Raw genomic sequence first — 15,245 nt, forward strand, 5'->3', positions numbered from 1 at the left:
CATCATATTATACTCTTTTTCCCTCCATGAGTTTACTATATAGGTTCCCATGAAGGTTTTTAATGAGGTAATATCAACATGAGCACATATGTCTTTTCCCCACCGGGGTTTTTAGGAAAGTATATACGGCATATTTATTGTTTTCTTGATTCTATGAGTTTTCTCATATTAAGTTAAAGGAGACAATAACCATTATATGTTGCGACATTTTCTCCTTATTTTTCCCACTGGGTTTGAAGGAGTTTTAGCAACATATCAAACACTACACTCCTCATATTTTTCCCACAGGGTTTTTGGAGGAGATTGTTCCGAGGATGGTCGATCACAAGCACAAGGAAGGATTAGGTACAGTGTTAGGATTTAATTAATTCTCTTAATTAAAGGATAATCCTCCCTATGTAATCTCTAGTGCGGTTGTTTTGGCAACCGTCACGACGCTTCCTCGCGCCCCTGCTAACGGACACATCTCTTCGCTCGCGTCCGTTTCCTTGTATATATATTGTGATTGCCTATGGAATAAGAGATTTTTTATCTCAAACAGTTGTAGTAGGCAGTAGTGGCGGGTAGGCCAAATGCCCCGACACAATTGAATAGCTATAACCGGCTTAAAAAAATATTCATGTGGATATTACCTGTGGCGGGCTTGATGACCTGCCCGCCATAAGTAACCTCAATTGGACAGGAAAAATTTAATTATGAGATTGTCCATCACCTTAAATTAGGAGTGGCGGATCATCTGGCGTGCCTGTCGCATTTGATGAACTGCATCTGCATGCGCACACACCCCTTTTCCCTCCCCACTCTCTTTCTCACTCACACTCTTCTCCATTTCCCTCTCATCGCTGTCCTCTCTTCCGTCCGCTGTCACTACCGTCGCGGGCATGTCCTTCTGTACGCCGCCATCGCTGTCTCCCTCGGCCCGCTGGCCGCCCCACCATCGTCGCCCTCGACCCGCAGGCAGCCCCGACGCCATCATCCTCGATCTGACGTCTGCTCCATCGTCGTCGCCCTCCTCTGACTGGTATCCCTGCCTCTCTTTCCGGCCCTCCTCCGCCCCACCCGTGGCCACAACCACCATGGACGGACATCCGTAGTTTAGGGTTAGTTATGGTTAGGATCAAATTGTAGTTTTTAGTTTATATCATTTTGTAGTTTCTAGTTAGTTTCTAGATTGATAGTTTCTAGATTCTACAGTTTCTAATTGTAGTTTCTATATTGATACTAAGCGCACATGTTTTGACGAAACGTTGATTTATTTCCGTTCTGCCAAATTTATAGCACTTAATTTTTTGGACGTCGTATGCAAAAGTTATGGTCATTTTATTTTATTTTCATTTTTTGCAAAAAGGTCAAAATTCATATCTCAAAATTTCTATGCCAACTAGACACTAAAACCTAACTACATCTCAAAGGATTTTATTTTTTAAAGATTTTATCATTTTTTTATTTTCTACAAAACTAAAAAGACGGTCCACCCGGGGGGCGGTAGAGTTTGAAAATTTCAGAAACCCTTTAGTCCCGGTTCGAGACACGAACCGGGACTAAAGGTCCCGTTTGAGCCGGGACTAATACGCGACCGACGCCTTTGCCGCTCGAACCGGGACCGGTTCATAATGAAATCGAGACTAATGTGTTTTTCAAGCTGGGACGAAAGCCCTTATTTCTACTAGTCCCCCGTCGTCGTTCCTAGCCCAGCTCTCCTCTTGTAGTTGGAGCCGGCCCACCGGCTTTTGAGACATGCGAAGGCTTTCAGGGTCACTTGTCGGACATGTTGGAGTTGTCCTTGAAGTTGGCATTGACGGTGGGAGCTGCAGCAGATTCATGGTCCACACACCGGAGGAAGCGCGGAATGAGGATGCACGGATGGCGCCACCGAGTACAAGGGCTGCTCCGTGGCTTCCACCACTCAGATGGCTCAGCGTGCACCATGGGAGCACTAGCAGCACTTGTGGCAGTGAGGAATAACACAATGAGGCGGGCAACATGCGATGCGTGTGATGATTCGGTAGCGTACGAGGACTCATGACTCCGGCTTCGTCACCATCATTTCCGCTCGCCATGAAGGCATTCAACGAAATGGATGAGCCAAATGTAAGTTTTAATCTGTTAAGTTTAGAGAATCGGTTATAATCTATAAATGACACTTCTTTCAATCTCAGGGGATCCGTTAGAGATGCTCTGGCGACGCAACAAGTTCTTCCACACCGAAAAGTTTACGGTCTCGATCCATTGATGGTGTCAAGACTGATGAAGTAGTCTACGATGGAGGTCTACGGAGTACGGACTCACACGGCTCAACAACTTCTTGCTGAAAATTTGTTCCAATCAATTATACTTAGTTAATGCTTAGTAGTTCCTCCGTCCCGGTTGACGAGCATAATATAAGTCATATGGCAGAAAAAATAGTCTTACTGAAAACTTCTTTCGAATATGAGTACAAAATTATTATGCATACGACACTTGAGCCTACGATTCCAGTACCACACATTATTCAATGGACACCTCTGCTTTCGTCTGATGCATCGATGGCTCTATACCACGCCGTATCAAAAACTGTAGCGGATATGTTATGCGCATAGCAGGGCTCATATGAATATAATCATATATGTTTTATAACATGTAAATTGTATTTTACTATTTAAAATTATGGTTAAACTTTGATGAAAAATAAAAGGAAGACTAATAAATCCAGACGAATGAAGAATTACATACTACCAGAATCGACGAGTTTGCGAGTGTCAAGTAGTTTGTTGAGTATATGTAGTAAGTCATAGCTGATGTAGCTCTACTTTTAAGTTTTAAGGTGGCCATATGCCCCTTTTAAGTTCTGGGGCCGAAGCATAGGTTACAATAGAGTGATTATACTATGCAATAGTGAAGTTTTGTATTTCTTTCGGCAAGGACCTTTTAGGACCTGGCTTGACAGCATGAAGTGAATTAATCCTTCGTTTAAAGGCCATTCAAATGTCAAGCAAACCGGATAAGTTTTGATGGGATTTGCATCAAAACAGTATGTTTTCTGTCAAGTCCCTATATATATATATAATGCGATGATTCATTGTGACGTTCCGGTTGTTAATAGGAAATTATGGAAGCTCAAACTTCCTCTAAGGTTGAAGATTTTCCTCTCGTTTCTAAAGAGAGGGGTCATCCTCACAAGAGACAACCTGGCACGATGTAATTGGACGGATAGCAAGACATGTGTCTTTTGCCAATATGACGAGTCCATTAAATACTTATTTTCTGAGTGTAAGGCCGCGCGGGCAGTCTGGGCCATAGTTCAAGTAGCTTCAATTCTATACCCCCCACGTAGTGCACGTAACATGTTCGACAACTGGTTGCGGGGTATTGATAAACAATTTTTTGCATATATTTTTGTGGGGGAAGCTACCTTGTGCTAGATATTGTGGCTTACCATAAAGGATGTGACTTTTAATAATAATAGTTGTATTTCAACTCTTGTGCAGGTTATTCATGCATGTACGAGATGGCTCCGTACTTAGTTTATCCTGCAGAGGTTGGAGGATAGAGACCTTTTTATGATAACGTCTGCATGGCTAGAACATAAGGAGGTTTTCTCCCTCCATGGATAGCAGTGTAATCTCCGGATAGGAAATGCCGCATATAGGCTGGATTGATTTTTTTACTTTAGAACGATGATTATTTGTTGGTAATGTGCATCTTGTTATGGCCGGGCTTCTTTTGATGCGGTTGTATCATCTCAATATATCAATTCAATGAAATGTCCTTTATAAAAAAATGGTGAATTTTTAATGTCATTACCTTGTTGAAGGCGTTGCTTGGACATGCTCGGTCTGATTCTTCAAGGTCAAAACTTAGATTCTGGCCTTTGTGGTTGGATCCAATGGCGGGGACACTTGTGTGTCCCTCCCTTCTTGAAGACTTTGCTTTTAAAGATCATCGTCATTTATGTGTTGTCTATGGTTCGGATATGGTCACAATTCTAGTTTGTTGATCGCTGATCTGGTCGTTATGGGGGTTTTTATTCCTTTTTCCTCTCCTATGCATAGCTTTTGGTCTTATGCCTTTGCTATTTGTCAGATTGTTCTTACATGTGTGTGTGCTGGGTTGGTAGTGTGCATGTTTATTATACAGAGGCCGGGTGTGTACTCATTGTGTTATGTATCGTCTTGATGCTTCATTTTAAGCCAATAAAATTCATTCTTTGCCAAAAATATGTATACCCCTTTTAAGTGAACACCTGCTTCTTCACTGCCAGGCTGCAAGATCCATTTTGGGTCCCACTGGCATTTGTGCCGATTCAGGCTGCATAACCAGCATTTTCTCAACCAATCCTCCGGCAGCGCTACTTGCAGCACTGATGCTATTTATTATGCTGCTTGTCCTTTGAAAAATTTGGATGCTAGGAATTCACTCATTCAGGCAACGAGAGTGGATTTTCAGCTTCCGGGTGCCTAAGCACCCTCTATGAACAGTAAAATTAAAAGAAATAGAAAACAAGATCTGAAAAATCTGAAACTATGGAGCATCAAAGATGATGAAACTTTGTAGGTGTTTGCAAGTTTTCATGCCAAATAACTATTTGTGGATCTCTCACACGGGAAATATTTCAGTGCTTGAAGTTTTGATTACTTTGAGCACTTTAATCTGAAACTTATTTGTACATCTTTCTTTACATGATATTTTGACATGAAAACTTGCAGGAACCTACAGAGTTTGATCATCTTTGATGTTGCAAAGTTTTAGATTTTCTTGATTTTTTTTATTGTTCATAGAGGGTGCCTAGGCACCCGAGCTATCACACCTTTCTCTTCAAGCAACACAGGCTCCTTGCAAGTGATGTAATAATTATCATTTTAAAGGACCTCACTCTTCGCGCAAAACACCTGCGAAAAAGTATGATGCCGGCCTATGATGTGATTTCTATTCCTCTTGGTAAATGATTGCTCTCTTCCCTCATTCAATGAAAATTCAGGTGGGGAAACTTTTCCGCTTGTGATGTTTAAAATAAAGTGGTTATGAAAGGTTCTATATGCTATATTTGCGGCAGATCCACTAACTAGCTGAAGCCGGTCAATCTTTCTTCTTGATGGCAATATGTTCATCCTGTCAAGCAAATTAATTTATCTATGTCTGTGAGGTGAATCGGAAGTGATTTTTTTTCTTTAGTCCAGACCTATGAGATGGTTGGCCACAATCGATCTTTTTCGTTACCATGTCGTCGCTTCATGTTGGTTCCTCCGCTGCTCACCAAGTATTATCTGCACTTTGTAGGGTAAGATCATCTTCGTTTGCACCGTAACTATAAATTCTCAAATTATAAAACATTTTTTATAAATTAAGAACGTGTGATATTTTTTTTATCCCGTTACAACGCATGGGCTCTTTTACTAGTAGAGAATAATGGACGGGCCAGGAAAACACAAGGCCAGGAAACATCTTTGTAGTTAGTCTCCACGATTGCCAGCGCGCACTCCAATCTAGGCCTGGAATTAAGTTTAAGAGAGCATCTCTTGTGGTATTAGTAGTACTTTATGAGAGTTTTATTGTCCGCGATCCATCTGGTCATCTTATTTTCCTATTCACATACGTACAACTTCCTGCAATAATGCAATCATTAGTTTATTTCTTTCATTTTGATTCGTGTGACCAGATTAATTATTGGTTCTTGCATCCGATCGGGGACAGCTTATTTAGTTATATATATATGCTCTCTCTATCCCCTCTAGCACATCACCGAGTTGATGGCAAGTTGGCAACAATGAAGATGACATCTTCAATTATTTTCTTGGGCTGAGTGGGCACAGCAAGACAGCTATTATCCTACACCACAGTCCACCGATCACACCGCTGGCCCGCCACCCCCTGGTTGTCAATGCCGTTTACGGCGCTAATAGCTAACCATACCCATGTACTACCTCATTACTCGGTACTCCCTCTGTTTCTAAATATAAGTCTTTTTAGAGATTCCACTAGTAGACTACATACGGATGTATACAGACATACTTTAAAATATAGATTCATTCATTTTGCTTTGTATGTAAACTTCTAGTAAAATCTCTTAAAAGACTTATATTTAAGAACGGAGGGAGTAGTATATATTTTCTTTCATCTACGGATCAAATGACGCAAGAGGCAGACATCTAATAAGTCAACTAATCTACGCGGTCGATCGTCATTGTCTGTACGTATCTATGTCTCTATAGGCACGAAAAATTCCTCCCCCTTCCCTCCCTCCCCATCTCTCTATCTCCCTCCCCGTGTGTGTGTGTGTGTGTGTGTGTGACAGAGAGATATGTGCAAACCTACAGTCCTCGTCAAGGCATTTTAATCTTCTTCTTCTTCCTCTCTCTCTCTCTCTCTCTTCGAGGCATTTTAATCTTCTCTATCTCTCTCTCTCTCTCCGAGGAACTTTAATCTTCTCTTTCTCTCTGTGGGTGTCTCTTTCTCACACACAAACACAAAGAGAGGAATTTGAAGAAGTTGCGCAGGCAGGCCCGGACGGGTGTCTTCTCTTCTCAGATTGCTTACGGTCGGTCTTCCTAGATCTCAAGGTTCGTGATTACTTTGTCCAAGCTATGGTTGTTTTCAGATTTTGATTCGTAAAAATTCCCCATAATTATTTTAGCGTCCTGTTTTGACACAACTGCCTTGATTTGCTAAATGAGAAACAGCAGCAAATCCAATAGCTTATTTAGGATGCTGGTTCACATCTCCCTTTACTTCTTAGATCATCAGAAATGGCAACCAGAGGGGAAACCGAAGGGAGCAGTTCTAGCCCTGAACTTTCAACGAAACTATCATTTGAGTTTCTGGAAGATATTACGAATAACTTCTCCCAAATATTCTGTGAAGATTCATATGGAACAGTTTATAAGGTTCGATCATTCTTCGTCGTCATTTTTTTTTTTAAAGTTTGATAGTCAAACGGATGCTAACATGTAGAACTTACGAGATTAAACAGGGAACTCTGCCAGATTCTAACAAAGAGATTGCTGTGAAGAAACTTAAGCAAAAGGAAGAAATTGCACCTGACAATTTTGAGAATCAGCTTCAGAGTATTGTGGGGCTTAAACATGAAAATATCGTAGAGGTGTTTGGGTTCTGCAATGAAACACTGCAGAACAGTACAGAAAGGTTACTCTGCTATGGATTTTCTCCTAGTGAGAACCTTGAACAGCATCTTTTTGGTACCTAACACACTCTGGAAATTCTCTTCTTAATTCCCTTGATGTTTGCCAAACTTGGAATTTAGAGTTTGAAGGTGTTTACATTATTTATCTTCTAATTGGTTTAGCTTTTACACTGACAGATACAGGGACTGAAGAGACGGAGCATTCTTCTTCGACTGAACCTAGCACCAACTGGGACACATGCTTTAAAATAATCAAGGGGATTTGCCAGGGTTTACTCTTCTTACACAAGCAGTTAGATAATAATCCCATTACCCATATGGATCTTAACCTGAAAAATATATGGTTGGATAAAGCAATGGTGCCCAAAATTGCCAATGTTGAACTCTCCAAAATCATTAGCCAAGAACAGATCAGAAAGGAATCATGGTAAGCTAATCACAGATTTCGTCACTATTAGCTTGTTCCTTTATTATCGTAAATGTCAGTTTCAACTTTCAACTCTCTGTAATTCATACTAACTCTCGTGATAATGACATTCAGTGGATACCTGGCTCCAGAATGTCTAAACGACACTCCCAGTGACATGTCATTTCAGACAGACATATATAGTTTAGGTGTAATGATAATACAAATTACCACAGGGGAGAAGAGTCAGGGCAAAATGAACGACCGTGCCTCAAGGGGTTACATTGATAAAGTAAGAAAATAAATTACTTGATGTTTAACTTTGAGAATGAAAATTAGTAGCTTATGTATATTGTTTGTACATTACCACTAGTTAATAATCAAATTTTTAATTATGCACACAGATACGTAGAAACTGGACAGCAGAACACATAGCATCCAAGTATTCATCGTTTGATTCAGAATGCCTCCATCAAGTACATGCATGCATAAAAATTGGGCTAGAATGTGTGCAGATTGATCAGAAAAATAGGCCTTCCATAGAAGAAATTGTTGACAGGCTCAACACAATCTGAAAGGCAGATGAGTTACGGAAGCTGAGGGGCACATGTTTTGAGATGATTTAATTTCAGAAAGATGTGGAGAAGACGCTTGGTAGATTTTTTTAAGGCCATGTTGCACAAATCCATTGTTGAATAGACTCTTGTGTATATTCAATTTGTTCTGGTATATGCCCTAAAATCACAAACATGCCATGTTCAGTTATGTTCGTGCTTCCTCTATCTTAAATTAATCGTCACAAAAATGAATGTATCTAGACATGTTTTTAGTTCTAGATACATCCGGTATATCCATTTCCGGGACAAGTAATTCTGGGCGGAGAGGGTATCACTTTACTTCAAACTTGTGCATACTTACATCCACTAGAGTAAATTTCCGTATTTACCTTTTGAATGGAATAAGTGTGTCAATTGTGCATGCAAAGTTGAACATGTAGACCAGTTCTTATGTTGCACAATTGTACTACCGCTAGCTTCGCTCATTCGAGTCCATATGTGGTCATATTAAAATATCCAAAACACCTTATAATTGTGAAAGGCGAGAGTAAGATTTAAATATTTGCCAAGGTTTTGTATGTAGTTAATGTAAGTCATTGACACTAGGAATGCACATCCGCACTAACACAAAATATCAAGTGCAACCACAGAAGAAATGTAGTTTACGCACAGCCTCCACCACCCAAATAATAAGCCGTCATCTCGGCGACTTCCGTAGACGGTATGGCTATACAAGGACATAAATAGTGTATTCAGTTGTGTTAACGGTCTCCAGTGGCAAGGTGTCGGTGTTCATGATCTCATCTGTAGGTACGTGGGAGCCTTATGCGTGCCAACGAGGCGTTCCCTGCTCGCACACTCGGGTCGTGTCGTGTTCTGCACTGCTAAGCTATTGCATCGACGGGCTGGAGGGTCATGGACCTTCAGATCCGATGGTAATGATGAGTATGTTAGTCGGTTGATTATGTTGCCTCATACAAGGACGACAGAGCAAGAGGATGGTGCAGTACAATAGATTACCCCCAAATTGGGATTTTGTCATGCCGATGACCTTCAACCCCCTTCAATCTTCATCACATGTGTGACAATGACCTTTGCCGTTTGGAGCATTTGGTGGCGACCTATTGTTGCCATGTCTTGATTGCCTGCTTGTGTGAGGATGGGCTGCACTTACCTGGCATCTCACGTCAATATAATGTTACACATGTAGGTATACTGCGATCGCAGAAGGTGGCGACGGAAACAATAGACGACTTCAATTAGGTGGTGCTTCTAAAGTACCCGATCTCGGGTTCCGGGGTGAAAATCCTAGGTTTGACCCTATTTGGTTATACCTGGTAATGACAATGTTTTTGCATCATTACCTTATGGAAGGCATTGCTCAGACCTGGTCTTAGTGAGAGAATGCACGATTTGAACTTCGATGGTTGGATCCAGCAACGATGATGCTTGAGCGTTATTCCCTTACAAGAGATGTTGACATTGGAGAACCATTCTTGTTGTGCTTGTGATGTCAAGCGGTAATTGGTGCAGATGGTTGTTGCCATAATTCGTCGCTCGATGTTCTGTTTGCTTCATATTTTTTTCCTCTTCGCCTAGGCATACTTTGGTCTTGTATGACGTTACTACTTGTAGACATGAATCTTTGTATGTGTGTTGGTGTTATTTGTGTGCATCCTAGATTCATGAGAGGGTGCCATATTTTTTCAATAAAGGGCACTTTATTATCTCAAAATGTGCCATCAAGCGGATACAAAACTTATGAGTAACACCATGCCTCTGCATAACTAGGATGCACACAGTCAAACACCAAAAGTCTGAGAAAGGAAAAGTAACAAAAAGACAAATCGGCAACAATAGAGTCCAATAGACCGATACTATGTCTATGTCGAAAATGAAGGTGGATCGATTCAAAGATTATGCTGTCACTCATGTTCGAAAAAAAACCTCTGTAGCCGCCTGCTACAACTGTCGAAAATGAGAGGGTGTCATATGTATGCTTGTTATGTTTGGTATCCTATTAAGGCTTTATGTTATGTTTTGCATCATATTGATGCTTTATTTTTTGTCAACAAAATTCACCATTTGTAAAAAGAAGTGATTGATGACGGACGAATACAAGCAGTTACACTTGATTTTTCTTAATGGGGAGAAATCTACAAATGGATTTTCCAAGGAGGGGGGTAATATCAAGGGAGTAATTAATTACGTTTGGGTAGGATGTAGGCCTACAAGTTCGGATATTCGAAACTAGATTCGCCAGAACGCTTGAGCTGAGCTCCTCCTAATAGATGACTCACGATGTATACGTACCCCTAACCGATATATGATAGTTTGGCCATGAAAGACTTTTCTGAGATGTGTCTCCATCTGAAACATAGTCACACAACAGTCTACAGATATCAATCAATCATGGACTTAATTCATTGTCTGCTGATCCCACCGAGACAGTGAAGTGTGTAACAGCTAATGCCACGTTCGTTACAATGAATATGTATCCGGATGTTACATCCACACTATAGAAGCAATAAGTTTCAATGACGTGTCTGAGCAGTCATGATATTAACTTACACTATAGATGCAATAATGCAGTATTCCTCACATGTGTACTGACTACTACTCCTCCTCGAAACAGGCTTTCGCCCCGCTTTATAGATAAAGCACAACGTTCAAAATCCAACCAACATGTCCGAACAAAGAAATAAAAAAGAGAGTCCGCTGGGACAACAGCACAGTCCAGCCCAATAAAAGAGAAGAAACAAAAAATGCCCTCACAGGGACAAGCTAGGCAGCAAGCAAGGTAGAGGAGAGCCGTCGGGCGGCCGCCATCAACGCGTCCAGGTAGTGCTGAAGCCGGTCCCGGTTCCGGGTCCTAACGAGCGGATGCCAATGTTGCAAGAAGGCAAGGAATTTGAAGAACGAGTCAGATGCACGCCGCTGAAACACCTTCTCAATCACCATTTTATTGCGAGTAGTCCAGAGGGTCCACATCATAGCCGCGAAGACCATCCAAAACAGTCGGAGTTTATGGACGACCTGAGTGGCCCGCACCTGCAGAAAATCTGCAAGGTCAGAGGCCTCCCACTCCGGTCCCAGAGCCTTGCGTACAAAGAACCATAGTGCCTGTGCCGCAACGCATGAGAACAGAATGTGAGAACCAGTCTCTGGGACATGGCACAGGGGACATATGCCGTTACCCGGACCATGACGTTTTAGCACCTCGGTCCCTGAAGGTAAATGGTCTCGGAAAAGCTGCCAAACAAAAATCTTGATCTTCAAGGGCAACGGGGCCTTCCAGAGTGGGGATAACCACGGAAGGACCGGCATCCTGCACAGCGCCAGGTAGGCCGAACTAACAGAGAATTCTCCCGAGGGAGAAAGACTCCAAGAGACACTATCACTAACTGCCGAGGCCGGGAGGGGAATCACTGCCAAGAGTAATTCCCAGTCCTAGACCTCAACTGGGGCAAGGGGACGGCAAAATGCAACATGCCATCCGTCTTCCAGAGCAGATGCAGAAACAAGGACAACAGGGTCGGCGCAGATAGCAAAGAGCCTCGGGAAACGGAATCATAGAGGCTCTCCCTCCAACCAGGGATCTAACCAAATCTGGGTCCCAAACCCGTCGCCCACCGAGATTCGCAAGCCCAACCTAATCTCGTGCTTAATGCTCTGGATAGACTTCCAGAACTGCGAACCATTCGCGAGTGAGCATGCCAAGAGGGGTCTGCCTCGAAGGTACTTGGCCTCAATCAATTGAAGGCACAAACCCCCATCTCCCTGCAGAATCCGCCAAACCCATCGGAGCATCAGGGCCATGTTCATGCGGCGGGACGCAGGAATGCCTAGGCCCCCTCGGTATTTTGGCACGCAGATGTAAGCCCATTTTACCATGTGATACTTGGGTCTACCATCCCCTGCCTGCCAAAAGAATCTAGCCAGTTCCTTGTCGAAGGCGCTATGCACACCTTCGGGCAAGATATACATCCCCATCATATACATGGGGAGGCTTGCGAGGTTAGAGCTAATGAGAATGGATTTGCTACCTTTAGATGTGAACCTGCCGCACCAGGGTTCCGCACGGGACGCTACTCGTTCCACAAGCGGGTCAAACCCGCTAACCAGAATCCTCGACTCCGCCAGGGGCATTCCCAAATACGAGATAGGGAAAGCAGCCAGCTTGCAGTTAAGGTTGTCCGCAATCCTGCGCTGCTCAGCCTCAGAGTAGCCCAGGACCACCACCTCACTCTTATCAAAGTTAACCTTAAGTCCAGACATTTCCTCGAAGCAGAGCAAAAGGAACTTAAGATTAGCAATGTCCGAGTCCGAGTCTGAGATCATGATCATGGTGTCGTCTGCATACTAGAGGTGGGGAACCCCACCCCCCGGGATGAGGTGACCAACCACCCCCTGGATATGCCCGGCTAATCTCGCCTTATCCAGGATGCCAGCAAGGGCGTCCACGGCGAGATTAAAAAGCAGGGGGGAGATAGGGTCTCCTTGATTTACCCCCTGGATGCCCGAAAAAAGGGGCCTACTTCACCATTGATATTGATCGCGGTGCTACCAGATTGAACTAGCTGCATGATCCAGGAGCACCACCTCTCGTTAAATCCACGCCGCTGCATCACTAACCTCAAGAAGGACCAATCAAGACGGTCATACGCCTTCTGGAAGTCCAATTTGAGAAAGACCCCCTTCAGTCCCTTGGACGCCACCTTATGGACAATCTCGTGAAGGGCAAGAATCCCGTCATGAATCTTCATGCCCTTCAGGAATGCGGACTGAAGGGGGTGAGCAATCCGTTCGGCCACAGGGGACAGGCGAGTGGCGCAGACTTTAGCAAAAATACGCGCCAACACGTTAATCACCGTAATAGGCCTGAATTGCCGAATCTCTGCGGCCCCAACTAGTTTGGGGATGATAGCAATGACTCCATAGTTAATCCTGCCCATGTCCAGTGTGCCTATATAAAATTCATGGAACATGGACATGATAACCGGGCGCACGGTCTCCCAGAATCGCTGGAAAAAACCCACCGGGAGGCCGTCTGGCCCCGGGGCCGAGCACGGCTTCATAGAAGCGATTGCCTGGCCAACTTCCTCCGAGGAAAAGGGAGAGTGAGTTCCGCATTCTCCACGTCGGATACCTGATCAGCTAGCGACCAGAAGTCCTCACAAAGAGAGGAGCCTTCCCGCAGATCAGCTGAGAATAACTCCTTATAGAAGGAGTAAATATGGGATGAGATGTCTTCTGGGAATTGATGCTTGCTATTGGTCCAGTCAATTGGACAATCCTCTCCCATGCATGCTTATCAGGTTGTGAACTATCCATCCTTCGATTAGCTAGCTTATTAATTACCAGACCTCATATAGACCAGAGAACTCAGTTATATACAAAGTCATTGAGTTGATGCGTACGCTCTCAAGAACCGAGTTCCAAAGAATTCACTTAGCTTTTCTACCGTGCTTGCAAATGTCCGCAAGCACCATTGGGAGTAGCACGAGTTGAACGAAAAATCTGGCCTTCGGTTCAAATCTCATAGTCATCGACGATGAGGATTGTGGTATTACCCACCATCAATACGTCAACACCTACATATATTGGGCGACTCAAGAAAGGAAAAAAAAACACCTACATATACATCCACAGGGCGTGTGCATGCTCCTCCTAACGGATGACTCACGATGTATACTCATACTGGATGATAGTTGAGCCACGAAAGTCGTCCGTGAGATTCTTCTCGATCAGATCTCGATCCATCACAGACCTAATTAATCGTCTCTTGATCCCACCAAGACGGTGAAGTGTGGAACAGCTATTGCGTTGTTCGCAGCCATGAATATTATTTGCGTGTTACATCTGCACTAGTATCAAGCTTGTTTGACTCATTAATTATCAATGACAACTCTGAACAGACATGATATTGATTTATACTATACATGCAATAATGCAAGGTTAGTCACATGTGTACAGATAGTTGATGATTGTCATGATCAAATAATTTGGGAAACACTCACATATACATTCTTATCAATTTGAGATTTATCGATCCTTGGGTTGGGAGTATAGTCAGATAAGATCACAGACTAGAGAACTGAGTGCCCTGGAATATGCCAAGCTTTTCTACCGTGCATGCAAATGTCCTCAAGCACTCATTGAGCTTTATTGCATACACTCTCGAGAACTCAGTGCCGAAGAATTCACTGAGTCTTTCTATCGTGCTTGCAAATTGAAAAACCACCGCTCGGAATAGCACTAGTTGGACAAACCGTTTGGCCTTCGGTTCAAATCTCAGTCATTGATAATGTGTCACAATACATCAACACCTACATAAATTCAAGAAAGGAAGAAAAAAAAACACTTGCATACACGTTCACGTAGCATTTGCATGCTTATGCAACATGTGTGTGGTCCTCGTAACTGATAACTCGCGATGTATACTCGTAACGGATGATAGTGAGATACGAAAGTCGTCTGTGAGAGTCTGTCTCGATACAGATCTCGATCCATCACAGACTTAATTAATCGTTTGTTGATCCCACCGAGACCATGAAGCGTGGAACAGCCTCATCGGTAGCAATGAATATGTATCTGCATGTTACATCTGCACTAGTATCAAGCTTATTTGATTCATTAATTTCCAATGACAGTGCTGAACAGTCACGGTATTGATTTATATACTACTATATATGAAACAATGCAAGCTTCCCAACATGTGTACTACTCCCCACTGTTATTGCATCGGTCAAATCAACTGGGCAATCCTGACGTATCCATGCTTATCTGTTTGAGATATATGGAGCCTTGAGTTATTTAGGCTGATCGTAGTGGGAGTAACTAAGGTAGTATTATGTACTTGGTACTAGCAAACATGCTGATGTGACACACAATTAAAGAAGAAAGAGAGGGTTAGAGTGACATAGGTAGATACCATAACATGTTAAATGCTATGCTATTAGAGCAAGTACAATAGAGCTGAGTCAGTTGGCTATAAGAAATAAACTAATATATTTTTGTTTAGTTAGAAGAAAGAGAAGAGGAGAGAGAAGGTAAGCGGACTCTTAGCTAAGTGCCAGCTCTAACACGTGCTCCTAGGCATTTTGTGAGTATGAAAGGTGGACCATATAATAAAGAAGTAGTATACTTTTGCAATGAACTATTG

General features: G+C 42.8%; 1 protein-coding gene across 4 annotated transcripts; it reads left to right on the forward strand.

Annotated features, from left to right (window-relative positions):
* The first annotated feature begins 6,202 nt into the window (after window positions 1-6,202).
* On the forward strand, window positions 6,203-9,807 carry LOC123412132 (cysteine-rich receptor-like protein kinase 40). Of its 4 annotated transcripts, none has more exons than XM_045105082.1 (6): window positions 6,206-6,536; window positions 6,713-6,860; window positions 6,947-7,172; window positions 7,295-7,544; window positions 7,659-7,815; window positions 9,291-9,807. In XM_045105082.1, exons 2-6 carry the CDS (start codon window positions 6,723-6,725, stop codon window positions 9,327-9,329), a joined length of 810 nt encoding a protein of 269 aa, XP_044961017.1. In that variant the 5' UTR covers window positions 6,206-6,536; window positions 6,713-6,722; the 3' UTR covers window positions 9,330-9,807. The 4 variants fall into 4 exon arrangements, with proteins under 4 accessions (XP_044961018.1, XP_044961017.1, XP_044961016.1 ...); XM_045105081.1 differs by lacking the exon at window positions 9,291-9,807 and adding an exon at window positions 7,928-8,288 and having other exon boundaries at window positions 6,208-6,536; window positions 6,657-6,860; XM_045105080.1 differs by lacking the exon at window positions 9,291-9,807 and adding an exon at window positions 7,928-8,288 and having other exon boundaries at window positions 6,209-6,536.
* Window positions 9,808-15,245: the final 5,438 nt, after the last annotated feature.

This window comes from Hordeum vulgare, chromosome 7H, assembly GCF_904849725.1.
Source record: "Hordeum vulgare subsp. vulgare chromosome 7H, MorexV3_pseudomolecules_assembly, whole genome shotgun sequence".
NCBI lineage: Eukaryota > Viridiplantae > Streptophyta > Magnoliopsida > Poales > Poaceae > Hordeum > Hordeum vulgare.